The 26,648-nt window shown below is 42.7% G+C and overlaps 1 protein-coding gene across 2 annotated transcripts in view; it reads left to right on the top strand.

The window, feature by feature from the left end:
• Positions 1 to 26,648, top strand: part of ascc3 (activating signal cointegrator 1 complex subunit 3) — a 599,461-nt gene that overhangs the window by 392,877 nt on the left and 179,936 nt on the right. For both annotated transcript variants that reach the window (XM_067984949.1, XM_067984950.1), the window contains exons 19-21: positions 1,727 to 1,813; positions 20,221 to 20,397; positions 26,009 to 26,234. In XM_067984949.1, the coding sequence (XP_067841050.1) occupies positions 1,727 to 1,813; positions 20,221 to 20,397; positions 26,009 to 26,234 (490 nt within the window). The remainder of the gene's footprint in view (positions 1 to 1,726; positions 1,814 to 20,220; positions 20,398 to 26,008; positions 26,235 to 26,648) is intronic.

Below are 26,648 nucleotides of genomic sequence, written 5' to 3'. Positions count from 1 at the left end.
CAATTGAAGTCACATGGAATGCCCGCGGGCCCTGTCCTCTTCAATAGAAATAGAAACACCACGCTATTGCATTCAGGCTAAAGCTACGAAAATTTACTACAACAATTAAAAATATGCAGAAGCAAAAGAAAACAATAAGAAAGTGTCAGCACTAAGATTTATAAAAGCAACAAAATATTAGATCACTGCCCAAAAATTTGAAAGCATATTTTCCAAAATATTTCTTACATTGTCTAATAAACCACAAGACTTCCCGATATGATGTTTGTATGTAGGAGAAGTGGTATATCTACTTTCTGCACAGAGCTCTATTTAGCCTTCAGCAGAACCTGAAACTGAACTGAAGAAATGGTCAACAGCCTTCAGAATATACGCCAAGAAGCCTTTAAGCGGAGAGCTATCAATCAAACCAGACTTTCAACGGTTGACCTGTCCTTTGAAAAATCTCTGGTTCTTTCTCAACAGGGTTCTAATTATACAACATCTTTTCTATCACCCGAAGGGATAGGGATATGGCTAGCAAGCCTCAGCTCAGGAGATGTTTACTGAGTCTGGCCTGAGAAAACCTTTTGGAATTTCCATCTGGCATGTCAACCCCCTTAAATGGTTGTCACAATCACAGACAACACAGTTCCATTTCACTACACAGTGGCAAACTTGCATACATTGTCTTTTCACAGCTGGTAGCCTGAAAACCATAACCTGACTTTTTTTTTAGGTAATAATATAAATTGAGGTGGGTTGCCTTCCCTTGAAACTAATTGCTAATTCCAGGCAATATTGTGTTTTGCTTGAGCTCAGGACCTCCACTGGCAGAAGGGTCAGTAACCAGAGGACACAGGTTTAAGGCGATTGGCAAAAGAGCCAGAGGCGACATGAGGAAACATTTTTTTTTGCAGCGAGTTGTAATGATCTGGAATGCACTGCCTGAAAGGGTGGTGGAAGCAGATTCAATAGTAACTTTCAAAAGGGAATTAGATAAATACTTGAAGGGAAAAAAATTAAATGGCAATGAGGAAAGAGCAGGGAAATGGGAATAATTGGATAGCTCTTTCAAAAAGCCATTGGGCTGAATGGCCACCTCCTGTGCTGTACCTACTATGATACAAAATAGTACCTTTTGGAGTGTGGCAACAATGTTCCATATTAAATTTGCAATACTTGACCGAACTAAAAATTCATATGAAAAGATTTAACACAGAGATTTGACAGATTGATGCAGTCTGGAGCCCCCAACTGTCATGAATATTAAAGCTTTTGACTTCACAATGGTATTGATGAGATTTTTCTAGATTACTGTTATGTATGTAAGGATAATAGTGCAATGTACTATATCTGCCTGATAGCAAAAAGCATGCAGGCTAAAGCTTTAATGAATGGGAAATAAACATGTTTTCCATCACACAATTATTTTTCAAATGGGTCATCATACAGGAATAAAGTTGGAATACAACTGAATGTAATATTGCACAAAGAACACATAGAAATACGTCATCCATCACACACAATTTCTGCAAGCATCCAGCATTCTATTTAGCAATAACGGTACCAGCCTCCAACTACCGTATTATTATTGGCCACTTCAAAGAATTTGAACTATTTCCTTTCCATACTTTTCTGTGACGACCATGTCTTTAAAACCACTCCAAAATATATATATGTTGTAATGTAAATGAGGAACCTGGCTTTGCTATTTTATTTACAACTTTTTGTCTTTCATTTTCAGACTTTTAACGAACTGTTCCACGCTCACAAGACCGAGGCAGACATTTTTGCTCTAGTGTCTAAAGCTGAAGAATTTGAGCAGATCAAGGTAAAATGACTTGAGAATTGAAGTACTAGGTGCTTCACCTTGAAGCATTTGTTCAAGCGCTGAATGACTGATGAAGGATGACTGAAACCAGTTGAAGCTGCTCTTTAAATGAATTGTAGGGAAATACTTTGTGCTTCCAACAGTTGTGTCTTTGAGAGTGAAAGAGTTAATGGATTGAGCATTTAGGGAGTTGAAGCTAAAGATTTGCATGTTTAAAACACTCACGCAATGATGAAGGAGAAAGCATCCATTTATTATGGGCTTGAGTACACTGGGGACAGTTTTGGTATTAAGCAAAGCCAAGTGTTACAACAGACCCTGATGTACTTAAGCCTCGATAAATATGTATCTATAAGTTATTTCACTATTAGAGTCCAGGGGCTGGTATGTTTTTAATTTACATTTTAAAAATATTTTTTGTGCTTTTCAAAACGAAGGGTGTTAATTCTGAGGAGCAGAATGCTTTTCCATTATTCCCACAAAGCACTCCCTTATCAGGTATAACATTGCCAGGCGCAGACGAGAGGATCCTTCACTTTATCCAACAATGTGCCTTAATCGCAGCCTTAGAAAAGCACCGTGCCAATCACAACTTGGGCTAAGAGTGCCCAGACTCATTTCATGTAGAATCTTTATTGCCAGCAGAGAGAGGAGACTTTCATTTTAATCTTATGGGCTTTATTTTCACCCAGGTCTCAACTGTATTTTTTGTTGAGTTCTTCCAACCTCACAGCTCCTCCACGTGCAACACTGAGCGGCTCTAAAGCTTAGACGAATTGCAAATTTGTTGTGAATTTTACAACAGTTCCCAGTCAGAATGTAATGTCTGTTGTAATTAGTATAAAGCTGTATTGTATTGCCAGCTGATTCCTTGCATGATTAGTCAGTGCAATAAACACTTCAATTCGCATACATGATATGAACTGTACATTATGGTCTTCCTTTAAATATGAAACCAGTACAGTATACTAATACGATATCATGTAACTGAGTGCAGAAGCTCATTGCTACGCATGACCATTACAACTGCCATGCACCCAGATCATTAAAAAAAAGTTTTATTAGGCAATAGTTTAAAAGTACACCTGCAAAAATGCTTTACTGATGTTTTGAGAACGGTTGGAAGTTTGTGTCAAATTAAAAAAGACAGGGCAGAACACAGATTTTCTTTTAAATAAATTATCCTTCAATAACTGCTTGTTTTAAGTTTAAGATATTTTGTGGAATCAAGGTATGCAGGAAGGAAGGGAAACACTTGATCCTGCAAAGGCAGTATACAGACAGATAAAGAAGTATGTCTATTCTTCACATAAGAGGAACTTTGGTCTATCACTTTCTTTATATTTCTTACAATAAGTGACAAATAAATTAAAATGGGAAAGCAGAGTCCAAGAGTTCACCTCACCTGAGCAGCAGTGCAGAAGGTCTTTCCTTCTGGTTTAAAAAGAATATGGTTTCATTGACAAGATCTTATTTCCTGGAGTTCTCGAGTTAATGGCAAGATTATCTGAGTTTAGATCTCCCATTAATCAAGAGTAGATTTTAACCACAATATGATGTGTTGCTAATGAAGTAGCTGCTTTGTAGCACAATGGTACTCGGAAATTACTAAACTTCACATGGAATATCTGAGAAAAAAATTCCATTGGCCAGTTGATCGACTGTAGTTTCTTGAAGCTGTCACTTTTGTGGCTCTGCAATTATATATATTTCGCCCATTAAAATGTATTCCAAACCAAAAAGAACCAGAAAAAAAGCAAATTGCAGATGCTGGAAATCTGAAACAGAAACAGCAAATGGTAGAAATACATAGCAGGTCATTCTACATCTCTGAAGAGAACAGATAAGTTAACATTTTTGGGTGTGGAGTTTTGAAGAAGGGTGTTTCTATCATTCTCTGTGTTGGTTTTAAAAATAACCAAAGTTCAATCAATGCATTGTAATTTTCAGTGTTTCCAAACCTTGTAGAACTAGTTCCTACCTTATGTATGTTTTCAACACTGGTAATAAACTTCAATGCAGTTAAGTTTTCCATTTGACATTTGGAAGCTGTAGATTCCACTTCTCTTGGATTTTATTTTCATGACAGTGATGAGATCCATAATAAACGATAAACAAATCTTATTTCCTCCCTCTGTGAGGTCAACAATTGGACTCTTCAAATTAGACTCTTCAAAATGGATTTTTTTCATGCCAGCACAAGAGTTTTGTCACTAAATCAACAACTGGTCATGGCGACACAGCACAATGGTCCTCCAGCACTCTGTAGTGTTGGTTGGTAGGATGCATTTCATATGTGAAGTTGCTTACAAACTTGAGTTTTGGTTGTGCTTACTGGGAGGGAGTGCACTTCACAATAAAAACAAAGGGAAAAATTGGCAGCTGTTTTCATGTATCCACCAATGTTACATTGTAGCAACGAAAGCAGTGCCTATGTTAAAGGTGCAGTCTGTGACTACGAGAACTTCCCAATGAAAATCTGCGCAAACCTTTAGTCCAAGCCATATTTGCGGAGCCTTACTAGGCGATGTTTAAGGTTTAACTGAAGGGAACTGTTTAAAAACTGGAGGAAACTACAGGTCATCTAGGACTGGACACTGGACAAGCAGACTGACAACACAAAGGCAATGGAGGGCGAGAGAGAGAGAGAGAGAAAAATGGTGGAGAGGTAGAGGTGAGAGTCATCTGTAAACATGTGGAACCTGACGCCATGGGGGGAATTTTAACCCCAAAGAACAGGTGGGTCGGGATCGGTTAGGTAGCGAAAATCATGGATTTTTGTAGTGCGACTGCAACCCAGCTCCAACATGCTCACTTCTGGGTTTAACGTGAACGTGTTTGGATGCGCATGCATGGTACAGTAGCATAGTGGTTATGTTACTGGACTAGTATCCAGAGGCCTGGACTAATAATCCGAAGTCATGAGTTCAAATCCTGCCACGGCAGCTAGGGAATTTAAATTCAATTAATTAAATAAGATCTGGAATAAAAAAAACTAGTATCAGTAATGATGGCCATGAAACTACCGGATTGTCGGAAAAACCCATCTGGTTCACTAATGTCCTTTAGAGAAGGAAACCTGCCGTCCTTACCCGGTCTGGCCTACAAGTGACTCCAGACCCACAGCAATGCGGTTGATTCTTAATTGCCTTCTGAAATGGCCTCGCAAGCCACGCAGTCGACCCTGCAAAGTCCTCCTCACTAATATCTGGGGACTTGTGCCAAAATAGGGAGAGCTGTCCCACAGACTAGTTAAGCAACAGCCTGACATAGCCATACTCATTGAATCATACCTTTCAGCCAAAATCCCAGACTCTTCCATCACCATCCCTGGGTATGTCCTGTCCCACCAGCAGGACAGACCGACCAGAGGTGGCGGTACAGTGATATACAGTCAGGAGGGAGTGGCCCTGGGAGTCCTCAACATTGACTATGGACACCATGAAATCTCATGGCATCAGGTCAAACATGGGCAAGAAATCCTCCTGCTGATTACCACCTACTGCCCTCCCTCAGCTGATGAATCATTCTTCCACCATGTTGAGCAGCACTTGGAGGAAGCACTGAGGGTAGCAAGGGCACGGAACATACTCTGGGTGGGGAACTTCAATGTCCATCACCAGGAGTGGCTCGGTAGCACCACTACTGACCGAGCTGGCCGAGTCCTGAAGGACATAGCTGCCAGACTGGGCCAGCGGCAGGTGGTGAGTGAACCAACGTGAGGGAAAAACCTACTTGACCTCGTCCTCTCCAATCTACCTGTCGCAGATGCATCTGTCCATGACAGTATTGTTAGGAGTGACCACCGCACAGTCCTTGTGGAGACGAAGTCCCGTCTTCACACTGAGGACATCATCCAACGTGTTGTGTGGCACTACCACCGTGCTCAATGGGATAGATTCGGAACAGATCTAGCAGTTAAAAACTGGGCATCCATGAGGCGCTGTGGGCCATCAGCAGCAGCAGAATTGTATTTCAGCACAATCTGTAACCTCATGGCCCGGCATATTCCTCACTCTACCATTACCAACAAGCCAGGGGATCAACCCTGGTTTAATGAGGAGTGTATAAGAGCATGCCAGGAGCAGCACCAGGCACACCTAATGAGGTGCCAATCTGGTGAAGCTACAACACAGGACTACATGCATGCTAAACATCGGAATACTATACACAGAGCTAAGCGATTCCACAACCAATGGATCAGATCAAAGCTCTTCAGTCCTGCCACATCCAGTCGTGAATGGTGGTAGACAACGAAACAACTAAAGGAAGGAGGCGGCTCTGTAAACTTCCCCATCCTCAACGATGGCAGAGTCCAGCACGTGAATGCAAAAGACAAGGCTGAAGCGTTTGCAACCATCTTCAGCCAGAAGTGCCGAGTGGATGATCCATCTCCCAATATCCCCACCATCACTGAAGCCAGTCTTCAGCCAATTCGATTCACTCCATGTGATATCAAGAAACAGCTGAGTGCACTGGATACAGCAAAGGCAATGGGCCCCAACAACATCCCGGCTGTAATGCTGAAGACTTGAGCTCCAGAACTAGCTGCGCCTCTAGCCAAGCTGTTCCAGTACAGCTACAACACTGGCATCTACCCGACAATGTGGAAAATTGCCCAAGTATGTCCTGTCCACAAAAAGCAGGACAAATCCAATCCAGCCAATTACCGCCCCATCAGTCTACTCTCAATCATCAGCAAAGTGATGGAAGGTATCGTCGAAAGTGCTTTAAGGAGGCACTTACTCACCAATAACCTGCTCACCGATGCTCAGTTTGGGTTCCGCCAGGACCACTCGGCTCCAGACCTCATTACAGCCTTGGTCCAAACACAGACAAAAGAGCTGAATTCCAGAGGTGAGGTGAGAGTGACTGCTCTTGATATCAAGGCAGCATTTGACCGAGTGTGGCACCAACGAGTCCTAGTAAAATTGAAGTCAGTGGGAATCGGGGGGGAAAACTCTCCAGTGGCTGGAGTCATACCTAGCACAAAGGAAGATGGTAGTGGTTGTTGGAGGCCATTCATCTCAGCCCCAAGACATTGCTGCAGGAGTTCCTCAGGGCAGTGTCCGAGGCCCAACACCTTCAGCTGCTTCATCAATGACCTTCCCTCCATCATAAGGTCAGAAGTGGGGATATTCGCTGATGATTGCACGGTGTTCAGTTCCATTCGCAACCCCTTAAATAATGAAGCAGTCCGTACCCGCATGCAGCAAGACCTGGACAACATCCGGGCTTGGGCTGATAAGTGGCAAGTAACATTCGCGCCAGACAAGTGCCAGGCAATGACCGTCTCCAACAAGAGAGAGTCTAACCACCTCCCCTTGACCATTACCGAATCCCCCACCATCAACATCCTGGGGGTCACCATTGACTAGAAACTAACTGGACCAGCCATATAAAAACTGTGGCTACAAGAGAAGGTCAGAGGCTGGGTATTCTGCAGCGAGTGACTCACCTCCTGACTCCCCAAAGCCTTTCCATCATCTACAAGGCACAAGTCAGGAGTGTGATGCAATACTCTCCACTTGCCTGGATGAGTGCAACTCCAACAACACTCAAGAAGCTTGACAACATCCAGGACAAAGCAGCCCGCTTGATTGGCACCCCATCCACCACCCTAAACATTCACTTCCTTCACCACCGGTGCACTGTGGCTGCAGTGTGTACCATCTACGGGATGCACTGCAGCAACTCTTCGACAGCACCTCCCAAACCCGTGACCTCTACCACCTAGAAGGACAAGGGCAACAGGCACATGGGAACAACACCACCTGCACGTTCCCCTCGAAATCACACACCATCCCGACTTCGAAATACATCGCCATTCCTTCATCGTCGCTGGGTCAAAATCCTGGAACTCCCTACTTAACAGCACTGTGGGATAACCTTCACCAGACGGACTGCAGCGGTTCAAGAAGGCGGCTCACCACCACCTTCTCAAGGGCAATTAGGGATGGGCAATAAATGCTGACCTTGCCAGCAACACCCACGTCCCATGAACCAATAAAAAAAAGCCGAATCACAGAAGTCGCGTCCCCAATTACTGCCGGCGGGCAGATAGTAAGCGCGTCAATTAAGATCATTGAGATGGTTGAGATAGGTTTTTTCTAATTGATTCAGAAACATAAACAAATTTAACGTCTCTTGCATGGGTTTCCCGGGGCTTCTGAATCTTGCCAGTGAAATGGAGGCGAGATTCATCCGAAATTAATTTGGGCTTTTAAACCCGTGATTGACCCATCTCGATAAAAGCTCAGGTACTGAAAGTTCTTGTGTTGAGACATCTTCAGCAAAACTTTGGAGCCTCTCAAACTGACAAGATCAAGGTGGAGGGACGCAATGAATGTATTCCAGAGGACATCTGAGGAGGAGGAGAATGACCATCGACAGCAGCATTGTCATGCTGTGTTGGGATCTGCAACTGCATAAGAGAGACGTGCGCAACGAGGATCTGGAGAACAGCAGAGAGGGGAGCAGCAAAGGGGCCGAGGTTGCAGGAGGCACTACCCATGTTGGAGGGTCTACAGGCAGTGGCTAAGCTTCCTGGACTCTGAGGACCAGTGCCTACGCAGGCTCAGATTGAGTTGGCAGGTGTTCGCAGACATCTGCAGCCTCCTTGAGGAAGAGTTGATTAGAATAGCGCTATACTCTCTGGAGTTTAGAAAAATGAGAGGTGATCTCATTGAAACATATAAGATTCTGAGGGGGCTTGATAGAGTAGATGCTGAGAGATTGTTTCCCCTGGCTGGGGAGTCTAGAACAAGGGGCATAATCGCAGGATATGGGGTCGGCCATTTAAGACTGAAATGAGGAGGAATTTCTTCACGCAGAGGATTATGAATCTTTGGAATTCTCTACCCCAGAGGGCTGTGGATGCTGAGTCATTGAATATATTAAAGGCTGAGAGGAATAGATTTCTGTACTCTAGGGGAATCAAAGGATATGGGGATTGGGCGGGAAAGTGGAGTTGAGGTCAAAGATCAACCATGATCTGATTGAATGGCGGAGCAGGCATGAGGTGCCGTATGGCCTACTCCTGCTCCTATTTCTTATGTAAGAGCTGCTCACTGCTGGACCCGGTGGCACACATTGCCCGTCGTGATACAAGTAACGACTGCCCTTAATTTATTTGTCTCTGGATCCTTCCAGGGCGCCACCGGTGACATTTCCAGGTGTGTCAGTCGTCTGCACATAAGTGTATACAGTACGGGATGTTTGCCAGAGCGTCCGATTATGTGAACTTCCCCTGCAACAGCAGCCAGAATGAGCGCGCAGTGGGTTTCACCTCTCTGGCTGGCTTCCCACAGGTACAGGGTGCAATCACACACACGGCAATTTGAAGACCACCACATGAGCCAGGTGTCTTCATAAACTGAAAGGGCTATCACTCAACCAGTGCACAGCTGGTATGTGACCACAAGATGATTTATTCAGGTGTGCGCCAGATTCCCTGTCAACTGTCATGATGCCTTCATTCTGCGCCAGTCCAACATTCCAGACCTCTTCCAAACAGGAGACAGACTTAAGGGCTGGCTCGTAGGAGACAAGGGAACCCCAGCAAACATCGCTCATGACACCTGTGAGGAACGGCACCAACGAGACACAAGAACGATACAACCAGAGCCACATGATCACCAGATGTGTCATTGACTAAGCCATCGGCATGTTGAAGATGCGCTTCAGGTGCATGGATAGATCTGCGGGAGCCCTTCAGTACTCGCCAGCGAGGGTCTCCGGAATAATCGTGATATGCTGCGTCCTGCACAAAATAGTGCAGCAGAGAGGTTTACAGCTGGAGGAGGATGAAGGCGCTCGTCAATCATCCTCTGCTGGTGACAACATTGAAGAAGAGAAAGAGGAGGAGGAGGAAAATCATGATAGGGCACCCATCGCCAGACCAGCATTGCCGCCAGGGATGCCTTCATCCCGCACAGGTTCTCTTAATAACAGCAGCAAAAGAAAGACATCGAGATACTCTGGCCGCCTGGCACAACCACCACTAAAAAACCACCCCCCCATTCCTTTGCACATAACAGCCCTTCAATCACGCATACACCCATTGCATATCCGCCCAATGGGTACCGTCATGTATTGCCTTTATCATGAAGCAAATGAAAGGGCGACTTAACACTTGGGACGCAATAATGGCAAGACGTGGAAATGGTGATGATAAATTTAATATGCCTATAGAAAAAGAAAGGAGACTTAACAGCATAACATTTCTTCCCAGAAATGCTAGGGAACCAAGGGGCTAGTGAGAAGGAGGAATTAAAGGAAATTAGTTTCAGTAAAAAATAGTGCTAGTGAAATTAATGGGACTGAAAGCCGATAAATCCCCAGGACCTGATAATCTGCATCCCAGAGTACTAAAAGAGGTAGCCATGGAAATAGTGGATGCATTAGTTGTCATCTTCCAAAATTCTATAGATTACGGAACAGTTCCTGCAGATTGGAGGGTGGCAAATGTAACCCCACTATTTAAAAAAGGAGGGAGAGAGAAAACAGGGAACTACAGACCGGATGGCCTAATATCAGTTCGAGGGAAAATGCTAGAGTCTATTATAAAGGATGTGATATCAGGACACTTAGAAAATATCAACGGGATTAGACAAAGTCAACATGGATTTATGAAAGGGAAATCATGTTTGACAAACCTAATGGAGTTTTTTGAGGCTGTAATTGGTAGAATAGATAAGGGAGAACCAGTGGATGTGGTTTATTTGGATTTTCAGAAGGCCTTTGATAAAATCCCACATAAGAGGTTAGTGTGCAAAATTAAAGCACATGGGATTGGTGGTAATATACTGGCATGGATTGAAAATTGGTTAGCAGACAGGAAACAGAGAGTAGAAATAAATCGGTCGTTTTCGGGGTGACAGGCAGTGACTAGTGGAGAACCGCAGGGATCAGTGCTTGGGCCCCAGCTATTCACAATATATATCAATGATTTGGATGAGGGAACCAAATGTAATATTTCCAAGTTTACTGACGACACAAAACTAGGTGGGATCGTGAGTTGTGAGGAGGATGCAAAGAGTCTTCAAGGCGATTTAGACAAGTTGAGTGAGTGAGCAAATACATGGCAGATGCGGTATAATGTGGATAAATGTGAAGTTATCCACTTCGGAAGGAAAAACAGAAAGGCAGAGTATTATTTAAATGGTGATAGATTGGGAAATGTTGATGTACAAAGGGACTTGGGTGTCCTTGTACACCAGTCACTGAAAGCAAACATGCAGGTGCAGCAAGCAGTTAGGAAGGCAAATGGTATGTTGGCCTTCATTGCAAGAAGATTTGAGTACAGGAGCAAGGATGTGTCTTACTGCAGTTATACAGGTCCTTGGTGAGACCACACCTGGAGTATTGTGTGCAGTTTTGGTCTCCTTACCTAAGAAAAGATATACTTGCCATAGAGAGAGTGCAACGAAGGTTCACCAGACTGATTCCTGGGATGGCAAGACCTGCCGTATGAGGAGAGATTGGGTCGACTCGGCCTGTATTCACTCGACTTTAGAAGAATGAGAGGGGATCTCATTGAAACTTATAAAATTCTGACAGGGCTAGACAGACTAGATGCAGGGAGGATGTTTCCTCTGGCTGGGGAGTCCAGAACGAGGGGTCACAGTCTCAGGATACGGGGTAGGACATTTAGGACTGAGATGAGGAGAAATTTCTTCACTCGGTGGGTGGTGAACCTGTGGAATTCTCTACCACAGAAGGCCGTGGAGGCCAAGTCACTGGATATATTTAAGAAGGCGCTGGATCGATTTCGAGACACAAAAGGCATCAAGGGGTATGGGGAGAGAGCGGGAATATGGTATTGAGATAGAGGATCAGCCCTGATCATATTGAATTGCGGAACAGGCTCGAAGGGCCGAATGGCCTACTCCTGCTCCTATTTTCTATGTTTCTATGTTTCTAAACACCTTTATACATACCCTTGGTGAACTACAATTGCTTGAACTTAAGGTTCCTACAGCTTCTACGTGGTGCATCCCCTGTGGCTTCCGCAGAGGTAGTGGCAGGCTGCTCAGATCCCTGCCCTGACTGCTGAGATGCTTTTGGCCGACAACCTTTGAGTTTTGGAGGCCGTGAGGGCCACGCGAAAGCACCTGTGCAGGGGCAGACTCGCCCATCTGGAGAGAAGGCAGCATTTCGGCTATTGGTTGAGGGAGGGGCAACGGGTGAGACGTGGGAGCGCTTTGAGTGGAGACCCCACTTCCATGTCCCCTTTCGCCATCATCCTTATCCCGGGTCAGTGGCACATCACTCCTACCACTCTGCTGGACAACAGCTTGGTGCACATCTGTGACAACAACAATTTCCATTTATATAGCGCCTTTAACGTAGTAAAACGTCCTATGGCGCTTCACAGGAGCATTTTCAAAGAAAAGGAGATATTAGGACAGGTGACCAAAAGATTGGTCAATGAGGTAGGTTTTAAGGAGCATCTTAAAGGAGGAGAGAGAGGTAAGAGATGCGGAGAGGTTTAGGGAGGAAATTCCAGGTGGAGCGATTAAAATCGAGGATGCGGAAGAGGCAAGAATTGGAGGAGCGCAGAGATCTCGGAGGGTTGTAGGGCTGGAGGTGGTTACAGAGATAGGGAGGGGCGAGGCCATGGAGGGATTTGAAAACAATGAAGAGAATTTTAAAATCAAGGCATTCCTGGACCGGGGGCCAGTGTAGGTCAGCGAGCACAGGGCCGATGGGCGAATGGAACATGGTGCAAGTTAGGATACGGACAGCAGAGTTTTGGATGAGCTCAAGTTTGTGGAGGATGGGAGATGGGAGACCAGCCATGAGAACATTGGAATAGTCGAGTCTAGAGGTAACAAAGGTATGGATGAGGGTTTCAGCAGCAGATGAGCTGAGGCAGGGGCAGAGACGGGCGATGTTATGGAAGTAGGCGGTTTTGGCGCTCTTGGAGCGGATATGTTATCGGAAGCTCTTCTCAGGATCAAATAGGACGCCAAGGTTGCGAACCGTCTGGTTCAGCCTCAGACAGTGGCAAGGGAGAGGGATGGAGTCGTTGGTTAGGGAACAGAGTTTTTGCCAGGGACTGAAGACAATGGCTTCAGTCTTCCCAATATTTAGCTGGAGGTAATTTTTGCTCATCGGACAAGCAGTGTGACAAATGAGAGACGGTGGAGGGGTCGAGAGAGGTGGTGGTGGGGTAGAGTTGGATGTTGTCATTGTTCATGTACAGTATTCGGGTTGTAAGGCCACCGATAAGGTATCATCCTGTTTGAAGCAACAGACATGCTGGCTTCCAAAGTATGCACGACCATGGTCATGGCCTGCATAGACTCATTTGAGAGCCATGCTTGAAGCTCCATGGAGGTGGTCACTCTCTCCATGGCAGACATTCTCGCAATTACCTGCGATATCAATCCACTAATGTTGGAGTTGAACTCCTCCATCCTCTCCGCTATTGTGGAGAGTGTGCACGGCACATTTTCCAGCACCTTACAAAGATGCAGCTGTAGCTCATTCATTCTCATTCTCAACGATGGTCCCGGGGTTCAGCATCTGTGTCCAGCTGAGCAGAGTTGGGAGAGGAGTGAGCCCACCGGCATGAACTTTCCACAGGTGCCCCTGCCATCAGTGTCTGCTCGTGCTCACTTGTGATTTGTGAATCACCAGGCAACAACCCAACTAACTGGCTGACGCGACCCACTGAAATGCCAGTTTCTGCGCTGGTGCGTGGCTGTATGTCTTGTGACGGTGCACCCTCATAAGGAATGAGGTCCTCTGAGGAATCAATGTCTTCCATATTTGCATATTCTTCTACACGTGAAGGCCCTCGAAGACGACAGAAAGCGATATGAATTAGTCATGGTAAAGTAACAATCTTGCCAGTCACCATACTCAAGTTTCTCATAATTCAGTCATTGATTAAATAAAGTCATCATGTATGTGAAAGATGTTTAAATTCTGTCACCTGACATACGCGGGCTCCCAGTCTCTCCATCTCCGATGGATATGGATGCCAATGTCCCACTTATCTCCAAGGCCGCCTCCTCTGCATCTGTCAGCTGGACTATTTCTGGAGGGCCACCTTCAGTCCTCGCTCTCTCCCTTGTGGTTTGCATTCTCTTCTACAAGGGGTGAAAGAACAGACCTGTGAGTGACTGAAGGTAACATCTTCACCCGATGGATGCACTACATTGAGTGAAGGTGACTATGAGACATATGGGCCACATTGCATCAGGATTAGGGTGAGTGGCATTTGTGGATGCATAAATGGCGAGTTGAGGAAGTACATAGAAAGTGAAGGATAGTTGCTGGTGAAACTTATGTGGGTATGAGGAGTGATGTTGTATAGTAGGCTTGCCAAGCCAGTGTGAAAGGGGGGTGTTGTACCCCACAGGATGTGAGTGAATCAGCAAATGTACTCTGATTAGGTCATTAAAGTGCTTCCTGCACTGCAGCCAAGACCTGGGCACCGTGCTGCTGCTGTTCACCTCTCCTGCTACCTTCAGCCACGCCTTCTTGGTGGCAGAACCAGGTTTCTTCCTCCGATCTCTTGGATAAATTACCTCCTTCCTAGTTCTCACTGCACTCAGCAGTATTTCAAGTGAACCATCTGAGAACCTGGGTACTGCCTTTGCTCTCTTAAATCCATGCCTTTATTTCCTCCTTTCTCCAAAATCCATTTTTGCATTGGCCCTTTAAATAGTGGACTTCCCATCAGGTCATGCGGGTGTGCAGTACGCCCACTGTGCAGCTTGGAGATGAGAAACCCGGAAACAAAAATAATTGCCTTCCATTGAGTTGCGATTGCAGATTCTGACGCACTCACTTCACTTCTGGGATTCCCACGTGAAAATCTACTCCACCACCCCACCCTCCCGCTCTCTTCCCGGTTCCTTGTCAAAATTATGCCCCATGTTTTTGGATCATGTTGCCGAGGGGCAGCATGTAGATGAGAAAGAGGAGGGGGCCAAGGATGGACATGTTAAATCAGTACACAGATGCATCAAGCAAGTAAAAGAGGGTTTGTTTACCAGAAGCTACACATTTATGATTTTCACATGGGGTAGGTGGCATCAGCTCAACCGAGCATAGAACTTTTCCTAGTACCAACATCTTTGGCAAAGGCTGACAAATGGTCAAGATCCATTTTAAACCTTTCTAATGGCTAAAACAATATGCAGCCTCTTAAATTTTAAGTGGATACATCCTTTAAATTTGAACTTCTGATCATATTTCCTGCATTCCCCCATGCTAGCTGCCAGCACAAGGCCAAAGCTGTGCAAAGAACATATGTTAATTATTCAAATATCCTAACCCAGAAAACCTGTTTAATGCACTTTTGGCTTGTATTCCTGGCACAGATTTCACCAGGACCACAAAACTGGGGCTTTAATACTGTCCAACACTCTGTGCAAATGTTTGGATGAATTCTTTCTGGGACCACCTTTCTAGGTGTACCTCAATGCTGTCTAAGCATTTTTTTTTCTAATGTTTTATTTTACACTTAGAAATGTTACATATCATGTTATCGTTCCTAATCATTTAAGTGCAAGAAGTTTTAAATCACAGGTCTTCATCAGAATGCACACATTTTACAAATTGAGCAAAGTCGACAGCTTTGTGTTTTTTTTTAATTCGTTCGTGGGATGTGGGCGTCGCTGGCGAGGCCAGCATTTATTGCCCATCCCTAATTGCCCTTCAGAAGGTGGTGGTGAGCTGCCTTCTTGAACCGCTGCAGTACGTCTGGTGAAGGTTCTCCCACAGTGCTGTTAGGGAGGGAGTTCCAGGATTTTGACCCAGCGACGATGAAGGAACGGCAATATATTTCCAAGTCGGGATGGTGTGCGACTTGGAGGGGAACGTGCAGGTGGTGTTGTTCCCATGTACCTGCTGCTCTTGTCCTTCTAGGTGGTAGGTGTCGCGGGTATGGGAGGTGCTGTCAAAGAAGCCTTGGCGAGTTGCTGCAGTGCATCCTGTGGATGGTACACACTGCAGCCACTGTGCACCGGTGGTGAAGGGAGTAAATGTTTAGGGTGGTGGATGGGGTGCCAATCAAGCGGGCTGCTTTGTCCTGGATGATGTCGAGCTTCTTGACTGTTGTTGGAGCTTCACTCCTCGAGGCAAGTGGAGAGTATTCCATCACACTCCTGACTTGTGCCTTGTAGATGGTGGAAAGGCTTTGGGGAGTCAGGAGGTGAGTCACTCGCTGCAGAATACCCAGCCTCTGACCTGCTCTTGTAGCCACAGTATTTATATGGCTGGTCCAGTTAAGTTTCTGGTCAATGGTGACCCCCAGGATGTTGATGGTGGGGGATTCGGCGATGGTAATGCCGTTGAATGTCAAGGGGAGGTGGTTAGACTCTGTCTTGTTGGAGATGGTCATTGCCTGGCACTTGTCTGGCGCGAATGTTACTTGCCACTTATGAGCCCAAGCCTGGATGTTGTCCAGGTCTTGCTGCATGTGGGCTCGGACTGCTTCGTTATCGGAGGGGTTGCGAATGGAACTGAACACTGTGCAATCATCAGTGAACATCCCCATTTCTGACCTTATGATGGAGGGAAGGTCATTGATGAAGCAGCTGAAGATGGTTGGGCCTAGGACACTGCCCTGAGGAACTCCTGCAGCAATGTCCTAGGGCTGAGATGATTGGCCACCAACAACCACTATCATCTTCCTTTGTGTGGAGATGCCAGTGATGGACTGGGGTTGACAAATGTAAAGAATCTTACAACACCAGGTTATAGTCCAACAATTTTATTTGAAAATCACAAGCTTTCGGAGGCTTTCTCCTTCGTCAGGTGAAGGAGAACCTGACGAAGGAGAAAGCCTCCGAAAGCTTGTGATTTTCAAATAAAATTGTTGGACTATAACCTGGTGTTGTAAAATTCTTTACATCTTCCTTTGTGCTAGGTATGACTCCAGCCACTGGAGAGTTTTCCCCCTGATTCCCATTGACTTCAATTTTACTAGGGCTCCTTGGTGCCATACTTGGTCAGATGCTGCCTTGATGTCAAGGGCAGTCACTCTCACCTCACCTCTGGAATTCAGCTCTTTTGTCCATGTTTGGACCAAGGCTGTAATGAGGTCTGGAGCTGAGTGGCCCTGGCGGAACCCAAACTGAGCATCGGTGAGCAGGTTATTGGTGAGTAAGTGCCGCTTGATAGCACTGTCGACGACACCTTCCATCACTTTGCTGATGATTGAGTGCATACTGATGGGGCGGTAATTTGCCGAATTGGATTTGTCCTGTTGCTTAGCATCTTGGTGAATCTGTTTCAGTAACCACAGATTCGAAATGCGGCTTTTTTTTCTTGAACCCAGACATTGTCAGAGCTGAATATTAATTGCTAGACTAGGGAAGATTACACTTTAATAGCATTTTATATCTAATAACTTATTAAAGGAATTTTGTGCTATTAAGCATTCTAAGGGTGAAATTCCCATGCCACAATAGGATTATTTTTACTTTATTAACAATGCCTTGTATTTCCATATCATGTAAGGAATCCCGGGGATGAGGGGGTGGACATATGAGGAGAGGTTGAGTAGATTGGGACTCTACTCATTGGAGTTCAGAAGAATGAGAGGCGATCTTATTGAAACATATAAGATTGTGAAGGGGCTTGATCGGGTGGATGCGGTAAGGATGTTCCCAAAGATGGGTGAAACTAGAACTAGGGGGCATAATCTTAGAATAAGGGGCTGCTCTTTCAAAACTGAGATGAGGAGAAACTTCTTCACTCAGAGGGTGGTAGGTCTGTGGAATTTGCTGCCCCAGGAAGCTGTGGAAGCTACATCATTAGATAAATTTAAAACAGAAATGGACAGTTTCCTAGAAATAAAGGGAATTAGGGGTTATGGGGAGCGGGCAGGAAATTGGACATGAAGCCGAGTTCGGATCGGTCAATGCCCTGTGGGTGGCGGAGAGGGCCCAGAGGCTGAGTGGCCGGGTCCTGCTCCTACTTGTGTTCTTTAGATTTGTGGTTGGGATCAGATCAGCCATGATCTTATTGAATGGCGGAGCAGGCTCGAGGGGCCGATTGGCCTACTCCTGCTCCTATTTCTTATGTTCTTATGTTCTTATAGCCAAAACATTAGAATACAATTAGAGGTAGCTTTGATCAGACTGTACAATACTCTGATCAGACTTCACCTTTCATACTGTGTCCAGTTCTGGTTGCTAAGAAACAAAGGAAACACTGAAGCGTTGGAGGCAGTGCAGGGAAAAGCCCACGAGGCTGATTCCCAGTGTCAAAGGTCTGAGTTATGAGGGAAAAGTGGAGAACATAGACTTTTCAATCTGGAAAAGGAGATGGCTGAGGCGATCTTAAAGATTTTAAATGATATGGAAAAGGTAAATCTAGTAAATTATGTTAAATTGCAAGAGTAGGGTAAAGGCGAAGTAGTAAAAGGTTAATTAAGAGCTGATATCAAGAAATTCTTCTTCACACAGACTTCCAGATAAAGTAGTGGAGGTGAAGTAGACTGGAAATATTTGAGAAACAATTGGATGCTGCAATGGGGGATCTTTGGGATCTTTTTTGGGTGCATAAATTTAGAAAGGCCATCCTGATCCTTCATGATCTTGTACCCTGCAAAGTTTCTCATTTATACTGCAGTCCTTTTTTTTTAGACAATGCTTCACATTATTTCACATTACCCAACTTCCCTTCCTGGCCCTCATGTTAGCTGAAATTGTAAACGGTTCCCTTTCCTCAGGTACTGTTCCTCTCTCTTTCAAATCTGCCATCATCAACCTCTCCTCAAAACACCTACTCTTTATCACTGTGCCCTTGCAAACTACCACCCGAGCACTAACCTCCTTTCCTCTCCAAACTCCTTGAATGTAGTGTTGCCTCCCAATTCCGTTGTAAGGCTGAGGGCGAAGTTGCTCAAAATTATGATGGGTTACGATAGAGTAGGCAGGGAGAAACTGTTTCCACTGGCAGGAGGGTCAGTAACCAGAAGATACAGATTTAAGAAAATTGGCAGAAAATCCAAGAGGGAAATTAGGAGAATTTTTTTTATGTAGCAAGTTGTTACGATCTAAAATGCACTACCTGAAAGGGTGGTGGAAGCAGATTTAATAGTAACTTTCAAAAGGGAATTGGATAAATACTTGAATAAGAGAAATTCACAGGGGTAAGGGGAAAGAGCAAGGGAGTGGGACTAATTGGATAGCTCTTTCAAAGAGCCGGCACAGACACGATGGGCCAAATGGCTTCCTTCCATGCTGTATGATTCTATGACTATTCCAGTGCACTCCTGGCCGGCTTGTCACCCTTCACCTTTCATAAATATCAGCTCATCCAAAACTCTACTGCCCATATCCTATCCCACACCAAGTTGCAATTGCCCATCACATCCGTCCTTGGTAACCTACATTGGTTCCCTGTCTCCTAACACCTCAAATTGAAAATTCTCATCATTGTGTTTAATTCCCTCTATGACAACAGTCTTTTGCTGAGGCTCAACAGAGATGTTGAGTTTGGTTGAATAATATTAAGCTGATTTTCCTTAACATTTACATAGACTTTTACTTTTAAATCATTCATCACAAGGATTACAAGTATTTTTTACCAGAATGAATTTTTGGTATAAAGGCTTTCATAGCGAATTTTACCAAAATCTGTAAATTCTTTTCACTTTTAGTTCTTTGTGAAGATTAGAAGTATTTATAACAATATATAAGAGGGCTAGATTTTCTATCCAATGATATAATCAATTGGTGGAAAATCTATCTATTTTGTGCTGAAAAATGCTTTTTTTTTCATTTTTGTCTGAGAAGTGCTATAGGAAAATACAAAAAAAAATCCCTTGGTACACTTCTTGCTTTACCTTTCCAACTTGAAACATCTTTTTCTTTTTTTAAACCCATTTTTTTTTCCAACACCTTACTTAACTCCTAACTCAGGACTCCTTAACTTGGTCATAACTTGGATAATGGAACCTTGTCAAATGTTTTCTAAAAATAAAAGTATATAATATTAACTACATTATCATGGTACATCAGGTCAATAACACCTTTACAAAAAAAAACCCCAGAGTTTTTTTTCGATAACGTTTGGTGGGACTAACATGTCCTTTTTATTTTGAAGGCTGAGGCCCGAGTGTTAAGGATGTTTGCAATAAATCATTCCTTGGTGTTAAACATAATGGGGGTGATTTTAAACCCCAGGCACAGGTGGGTCGGGGGCGGGTGGGAGTTGAAAACAGTTGTTTTTTGGGTCGCGACCACAACCCCGCTTTATTTCTGGGTTTAACGTCGGCGCGTTAAAGTACAGGCTTCCCACCGGGAATGCCAAGTCCAAAAATTTTGCGGTCGCAACCCAAAAAAACCCAACTATTTTCAACTCCCACCCGCCCCCAACCCACCCGTTCTAGGGGTTTAAAATCACCTCCAATGTGTTTCTTCATGTTGCTGCAGATCAGAGAGGAAGAGATGGAGGAGCTTGATCAGCTGTTATGTAATTACTGTGAGCTGCCTGTCGCAGGTGGAGTGGAGAACACCTATGGGAAAGTGAACATTCTTCTCCAAACCTACATTAGCCATGGAGAGTTGGATAGCTTCTCGCTCATTTCTGACACTGCTTATGTCGCTCAGGTAAGATCTTCTATTGTCGTTGGAGAGCTTTCCTTCAGAGGCATCCAATTGTTCCTGTCTTATAATTTCACATTCATTTGCCAGGAATAGTCTGATTAAAGTATATTGTAATACTGCACGATCACATCCTTGCTGATAGTTCAGACCTTTATGCCTCATTTCCAATTTTGATGCATCACAGAAGTCAGTAAGAAGGGAAGATGCTCAGGTTTCCCCGCAGACAGAGAATTTGCCAGTTTATTGGGAGAGGATAGGAATAGATGTCTTGAAACACACCTTCTGATACATGGACAAAGGAGCAGAATTCACTGTCTCCGTGGAGATCATAACTACCTTCATTACTCCACCCTGCTCTGAGTTATGTGGGGGTTGTGGAGGTAAGACATAATAAGAAAAATATATAAAACTTTCCAAACTTTAGAGACTACTGCAACATTTCTATTTTCTTTTACAATACCAAGGAATTTAAGGGAGATGTCGGATGTGTAACTTTCACATTTTACATTTCCGTACATGTTTAGTGGATTGAATACAACAGTTCAGCCTCCTAATAATGGCACTTTTCAATGCATCTCATTTAGCCAACCAGATTACGCTGGCTATTTGCACTAGGCATGCTGATTCTTCTGAAATTAAACTGTTGTCTATGCATAAGTACATAAATACTGTACCAGTATTCCATGCATCCCTGCATCTATGCAAAGGTGCTCAAAATTTCAGGTGACGATGGAGCATCTAGTATGTTCATCCAGTGTGGCCTGGTCAGCACATGTGATACTTAACTACAAACATATTATTTGTCAACCCAAGGAGTCCAACTCTTGCAGGTAGGTAAGCATGAAGGTAGTAATGATGGTCATTATCTGTACTGAATTATAGGTCATTGTGTTGGTTTCTCACGTTGCACTGGAGTCAACATATCAGTACTCTTTTTTCACATCATCCCCTTATCTGGAAGCAGCGCAGTTGGAAGCTATATGGAATTAACAGCTTACACTCCATTTAGGGACATATTGGAGTGACTATACTACGGATTATAACAGGGATATAATAAATTACTCTATTAGCGTTTAGAAAGATTTGGAATTGGAATGGTAAACTGCAGCTGAACTTAATGAGCTTTAATATAACATGCCTGAAAGGTAGTTTTATTGTGATAATAAAATAGCTTTTGACAGTGCAAATGGAGCTATGTATTTTTTTTACAGAACTGTAACTGTACACTTCATCTGCATATGCCTAGGTGTGAACTTGGGAAAAATATGTATTGTATGATTTTAAAAATATATATCTTAAATTGGCTTCCTAATTTGCAGCACAAACATTTTATTTATAGGATATCTGTAAAATAATCTTGGTAAGTAAACTGAAAACATTGAAACCAGGTATCCTTTGCTGCTGAAAATGATCAAACGTTTTTGTCTGGACTTTGACCTTGACCATTACCATCATACAAATTCATTGGAGTTAAAGTACTTCATCTATATTGTCAACAATACACGTCTTAAGCCAAAATTTTTACCATTGAAACAAAGTTAATTTATCTTAAATTATCATATGGCACATTACCCATTGGGAAAAGTGCCATATGAAGTTCTGCAACAGTAAAACAAAAGGGTGAACGTGTATTCTAGTTAAAAATAAGTTTGTAAAATTTGAGGTGCATACAACTGAGATAAAGTTACTATTTACAAGAGAGTCGGGGTTTAAAAAACTAAAGAAACAAATTACTCCTTTAGTGACTTGGAAAAGACTAGCTGACCTAATGAAATATTTCTGCCTCTCAATCATTACACATATTGGTATCTGGAAGAAAAATTACCCAAAATCTATAAACTTATAGGTTTCCAGGGCATTCTGATAAATTTATAAGACTTAGCATTAAAGAATATTTTTATTTCATTGTAATAAGCTATCTTTCTACAGTAAAAATGTTTTGCAAAATAGCATTGGACATTAATTTTCCTCACTTGCACATCCGCCATAGCTGCAAGTTTCAAAGATAAATTTGTTGAGTATTATCTAATGTTTCTTTTGCAATAATCTACAGGAGTTGGTTTGAGTTAACTCATAAAATTACCAAATACATGTCCATTTTTGATAAATTTAGAAGCGATGAACCAGTGTTCTAGGCTAATTTGGTAGACCAATTGTAAATAAGTTACTGTTACGAGAAATAAAACTTGTAGCCCCGATCAGATCTTTCAAACCTCCTCCCCCTACAATGCATGGTGTTGAAGAAATACAACTATTTTGCACACAGCAAGATCCTTGTAAAAGGAGCAATTTCCTGCTCTTCTAGTAGTGCTAAGGGATCCTTAACATCCACCTGAATAAGGAAGCATGCTGATCAGCCCATCGCTTGACATTAGATCTGAAAGACGTGACCTCCAACAGTGGAGTACTGCACTGTTAGCTTAGATTTTGTGCACAAATTTTGTAGTGATTTGAACCCACACTTGTCTGGTTCAAGCAAGAGACAGGTTAACACCTTGCAGCCCCTTGTACAATTGCGGAGGAAAAGAATGGGCTAAAACAGTAACTCATACAAGACAAAGTGTTCCTTATTTATCATCTGCATTTCAATAAATGTATTTAAAATTCATGGAAAGGAATTTTAATTTTAGCTATCCTGTCAAGGAAACAGGCCGTGTTAACAAATCATTGATTGAGCCAAAGTTAGAACACTGTGTCCAGATTTGGGTGTCTTACTTTAGAAAGGATGCCAAAGCCATGGGGATGTTGCAAAAGAGATTCACTGATGATACCAGGGTTCAGAAATTGTAGTTCTGAGGGGAGACCAGAAACAGTGGGGCTCTTTTCATTTGGGAAATTGGGATAAAGTATTCCACTGGTCAATGAATCAATAGCTAAGGGGCATAAATTTGATAATGACCAAAAGTACAAAAAGAAAAGTTAGGAGAATTTTTTTTTGTGCAAGATGTTATGATATGGAATGTCCTACCAGAAACAGAATCCATAACACTTTTTAAAAGAGAAATGGATAAATATTTGAAAGTATGAGGAAATAGCAAAGGAATGGGACTAAATGGAATACCTCTTTCAGAGAGCCAGCACAGGTGCGATGGACCATAACAGTCATCTTCTGTGCTGTAAAATTCTATGAGTCTATGAAGCTGGTGTAAGAGAAAATGCTTTCAACAAAGCTTTTACTACATAAGTTAAAGAGGCATTTAATTAAGGTGAAATAAATGTGAAATTGTAGAGGTGATTTTTTTTTTCTCCCTGGGTAGCATATCAAATGTACCTGAAATTTTAAAAAAAGTTACAAATTTGGTTGGAAGTCATAAAAGTAAGAAGTAATTGGACCCAAGCCTGAACATCTGGATAGCTGCACAGTAAAGAATAAACCTTGTATGGTCCATGTGGACCATGCACACCAATATATCAAGTTCAGATCTACAAACTTAGTCTGTCTGTGTTCTGAGCAAATTGATACTATGGTAGTTAGTGGAGCCCACATGCTGACAATTGGCACATTCTGACTACATTGGATACTTTTTAATTTTGTTTTTACATTAATTAAGCATGGTATAATTCTGTTTTCTTTTCACTGTGAGCATCTCATCAAACCATGGCTACTTTATTACTTCCTCTAGCTTTATACTGTCATTTAGTTTCTTTCTAGAGAATACTGCACTTTATTCACGTACACAAAAGAAGTTGAGCTCTTCTAGATTATCTTTCTAGTATTAAAAGGGCTAGTAATGTGAGTACAACATGGTTCACACAGTGCAGAATCCCTTTCTTGTATATCCAGAGAAAGTTAAGTGTATCAAACTTTCTAGGTGGCAAGCTTGATTTCTTTTCCCCCTATTATTAGTTTGGTAAACGCCAGTGTTAGTGAAACAGAAGTGATCTTGTATAATGTAAGGTGTTTTCTTTAGAGCTGTGATTGCAGATTTTATGCTGAGTCCCCAAGATGAAGGCCAACAGACAATGTGAGCATTGAAGATGCAGCATTGCCTCTCATATCTCAGCCAGTTGCAATGTCAGTGTTCCTGACTGTTGGAGCAAATGATTTGTGTTACCAAAAGAGTGGAGCCTGCCTAAGATGAGCACTGATCTGGTTTCTTGCCCCAATGACTAAATATTTCCCCTTGTAAAAAAACATTTGCACAAGACTACAATATAAAAGCATGGATATGGTCAATTCTCTAAGTTCAAATTCTGTTTAATGACAGAACCTCAGAATCTATAATCCTTTTTGAAAAAACTTTCAAATAAATTTTAACTTTATTTATTTGTTTATTTTTGTTTAAACAGTGAGTGATAGTAACACCATGGAGCTTGCTGGGCAGAATTACTAGTTGTAATAGTGACACAGAGTCGAAGTAACATAATCAATACATTCATTCACCAGGACATGTGGCAACAATTTTTTCATTGTAATTTCGGCTACAATTATACTTCAACCACAAATGTTAGACTCGTGTTTATGGACTTACAAATGGCAGACCCATGCTATATTGCTCATTGCAACTCGCACTGAGTTGAGTGACAAACTGAAGGACATTGTCAGAAGTGCTATCTTTTGGATGAGACATTAAACCAAGGTCCTGTCTGCCCTCGCAGGTGGATATAAAAAATCCTATGACACTATTCAAAGAAGACAAGGGAAGTTCTCCTGGCCACTAAGCCAACATGTATCCCTCAACCAACATTGTATAAAAAAAACATTATCTGGTCATTTATCTCATTGATGTTTGTGGGACCTTGCTGAGCACAAATTGGCTGCCACATTTCCCTACATTAAAACAGAGACTTCACGTCAAAAATATGTCATTGGCTGTGAAGCACTTTGGAATGTCCTGAGATTGTAAAAGGCAATATACAAATGCAAGTTTGTTCTTTCTTTATAATCACAGGAATCTTGATGCATATTGGTAACCACAGGGATCCTGAATCAGATCACCTGATACTCCAAATGTTACCTTGTCCCTTATCTCGATATTTTTTTCTTTATGTTTTACTCTTATTTCTCTCAATTTCTAGCAAACTAGTGAAAATGTAGCAGGTAAAATATGACCCAAAAACCAGGACTTATGTATTTCCAAACCTGTACTAATGGAACCTGTCCCTAGAGGGTACTCAAGTTTGAACATCAGTTGTGGCTGGAATTTAAGCTTCGGCTCTTTGAATACAATTCAAATATTCCACCACTAGAGTTACTGAGCTACTTATTTCTGGAAGAATGCAAAAGTGCGATAATGTGCAAAGGCCATTCAGATTCGTAGACTTTTTTTAGTCTCTGAAAGCATATTGAGATACTTTATTAAATATTGCTGATATAACTATCAGGGAACTATCAACATTATAAGGTTTTATTTATACTGATCTGTGCTGATAGACATTGACACAATTTTAACAACATTGCACAGTGGATTTTACAGTTAATAAACAAAATGAATTTGGTTAAATTTGCAGTCAGAGTTTTGCTAAGTATACAAAGTATTTCAGTTGGTGTTTTTTTCAGCGGTATCACTGTGATATTAATATCAATGCAGAGAATCACTTAATTTTTACATGTTAAGTTTTTTTTTATATCATTCGACCATCTAATTAGACTCTTTCCTTACTGTGTTTGCAGAATGCAGCTCGTATTGTACGAGCGCTTTTCGAGGTTGCTCTGAGAAGGCGATGGCCTGCAATGACATACCGGCTGCTGAATTTGTGCAAGATAATTGACAGGAGATTGTGGGGCTGGTGCAATCCACTCCGCCAGTTCTCAGTTTTGCCAGGTCACGTGCTGGCAAAACTGGAGGAAAAGAAACTCACCATAGATAAGATGAAGGACATGCGCAAGGATGAAATAGGTGAAGTGATCTTAAAAGAACTTCTAATGTCTGAGAATATTGGTAAACAGCTCCAGGTGTTATCGTATAATAATGGCAGTGAACATTCCAGCAGCTCACAGCAAAAATGTACTCGTAATACTTTCTTTTCCTATCACACGATGCTGCATCACTGAGAGCGCTGTCTTCACAAGCTGCATTGCTGTCATGCAGATCATGTGATTTTGTGTGTGTATGTGTGTGTGTAAAACAAGCTGACATCTTGACATCAACTGATAAGTCAGCGGTTTTAAAGTATGAATAAATGGTTTTGTTAAAACACAGAATTTATTAGATGTCAAGTGAATTACAAGGTTAAAATCTTTAGTCAGGTCAAATCGGACACGTAGAACATCTCTTCTTACACTAGAGCCTGTATATATTTACTGTGTGAGG

This window comes from Heptranchias perlo, chromosome 5 (genome assembly GCF_035084215.1).
Source record: "Heptranchias perlo isolate sHepPer1 chromosome 5, sHepPer1.hap1, whole genome shotgun sequence".
NCBI lineage: Eukaryota > Metazoa > Chordata > Chondrichthyes > Hexanchiformes > Hexanchidae > Heptranchias > Heptranchias perlo.
Note: the sequence above shows the minus strand (reverse complement) of the source record. Positions and strands in the feature narration are given on the sequence as shown.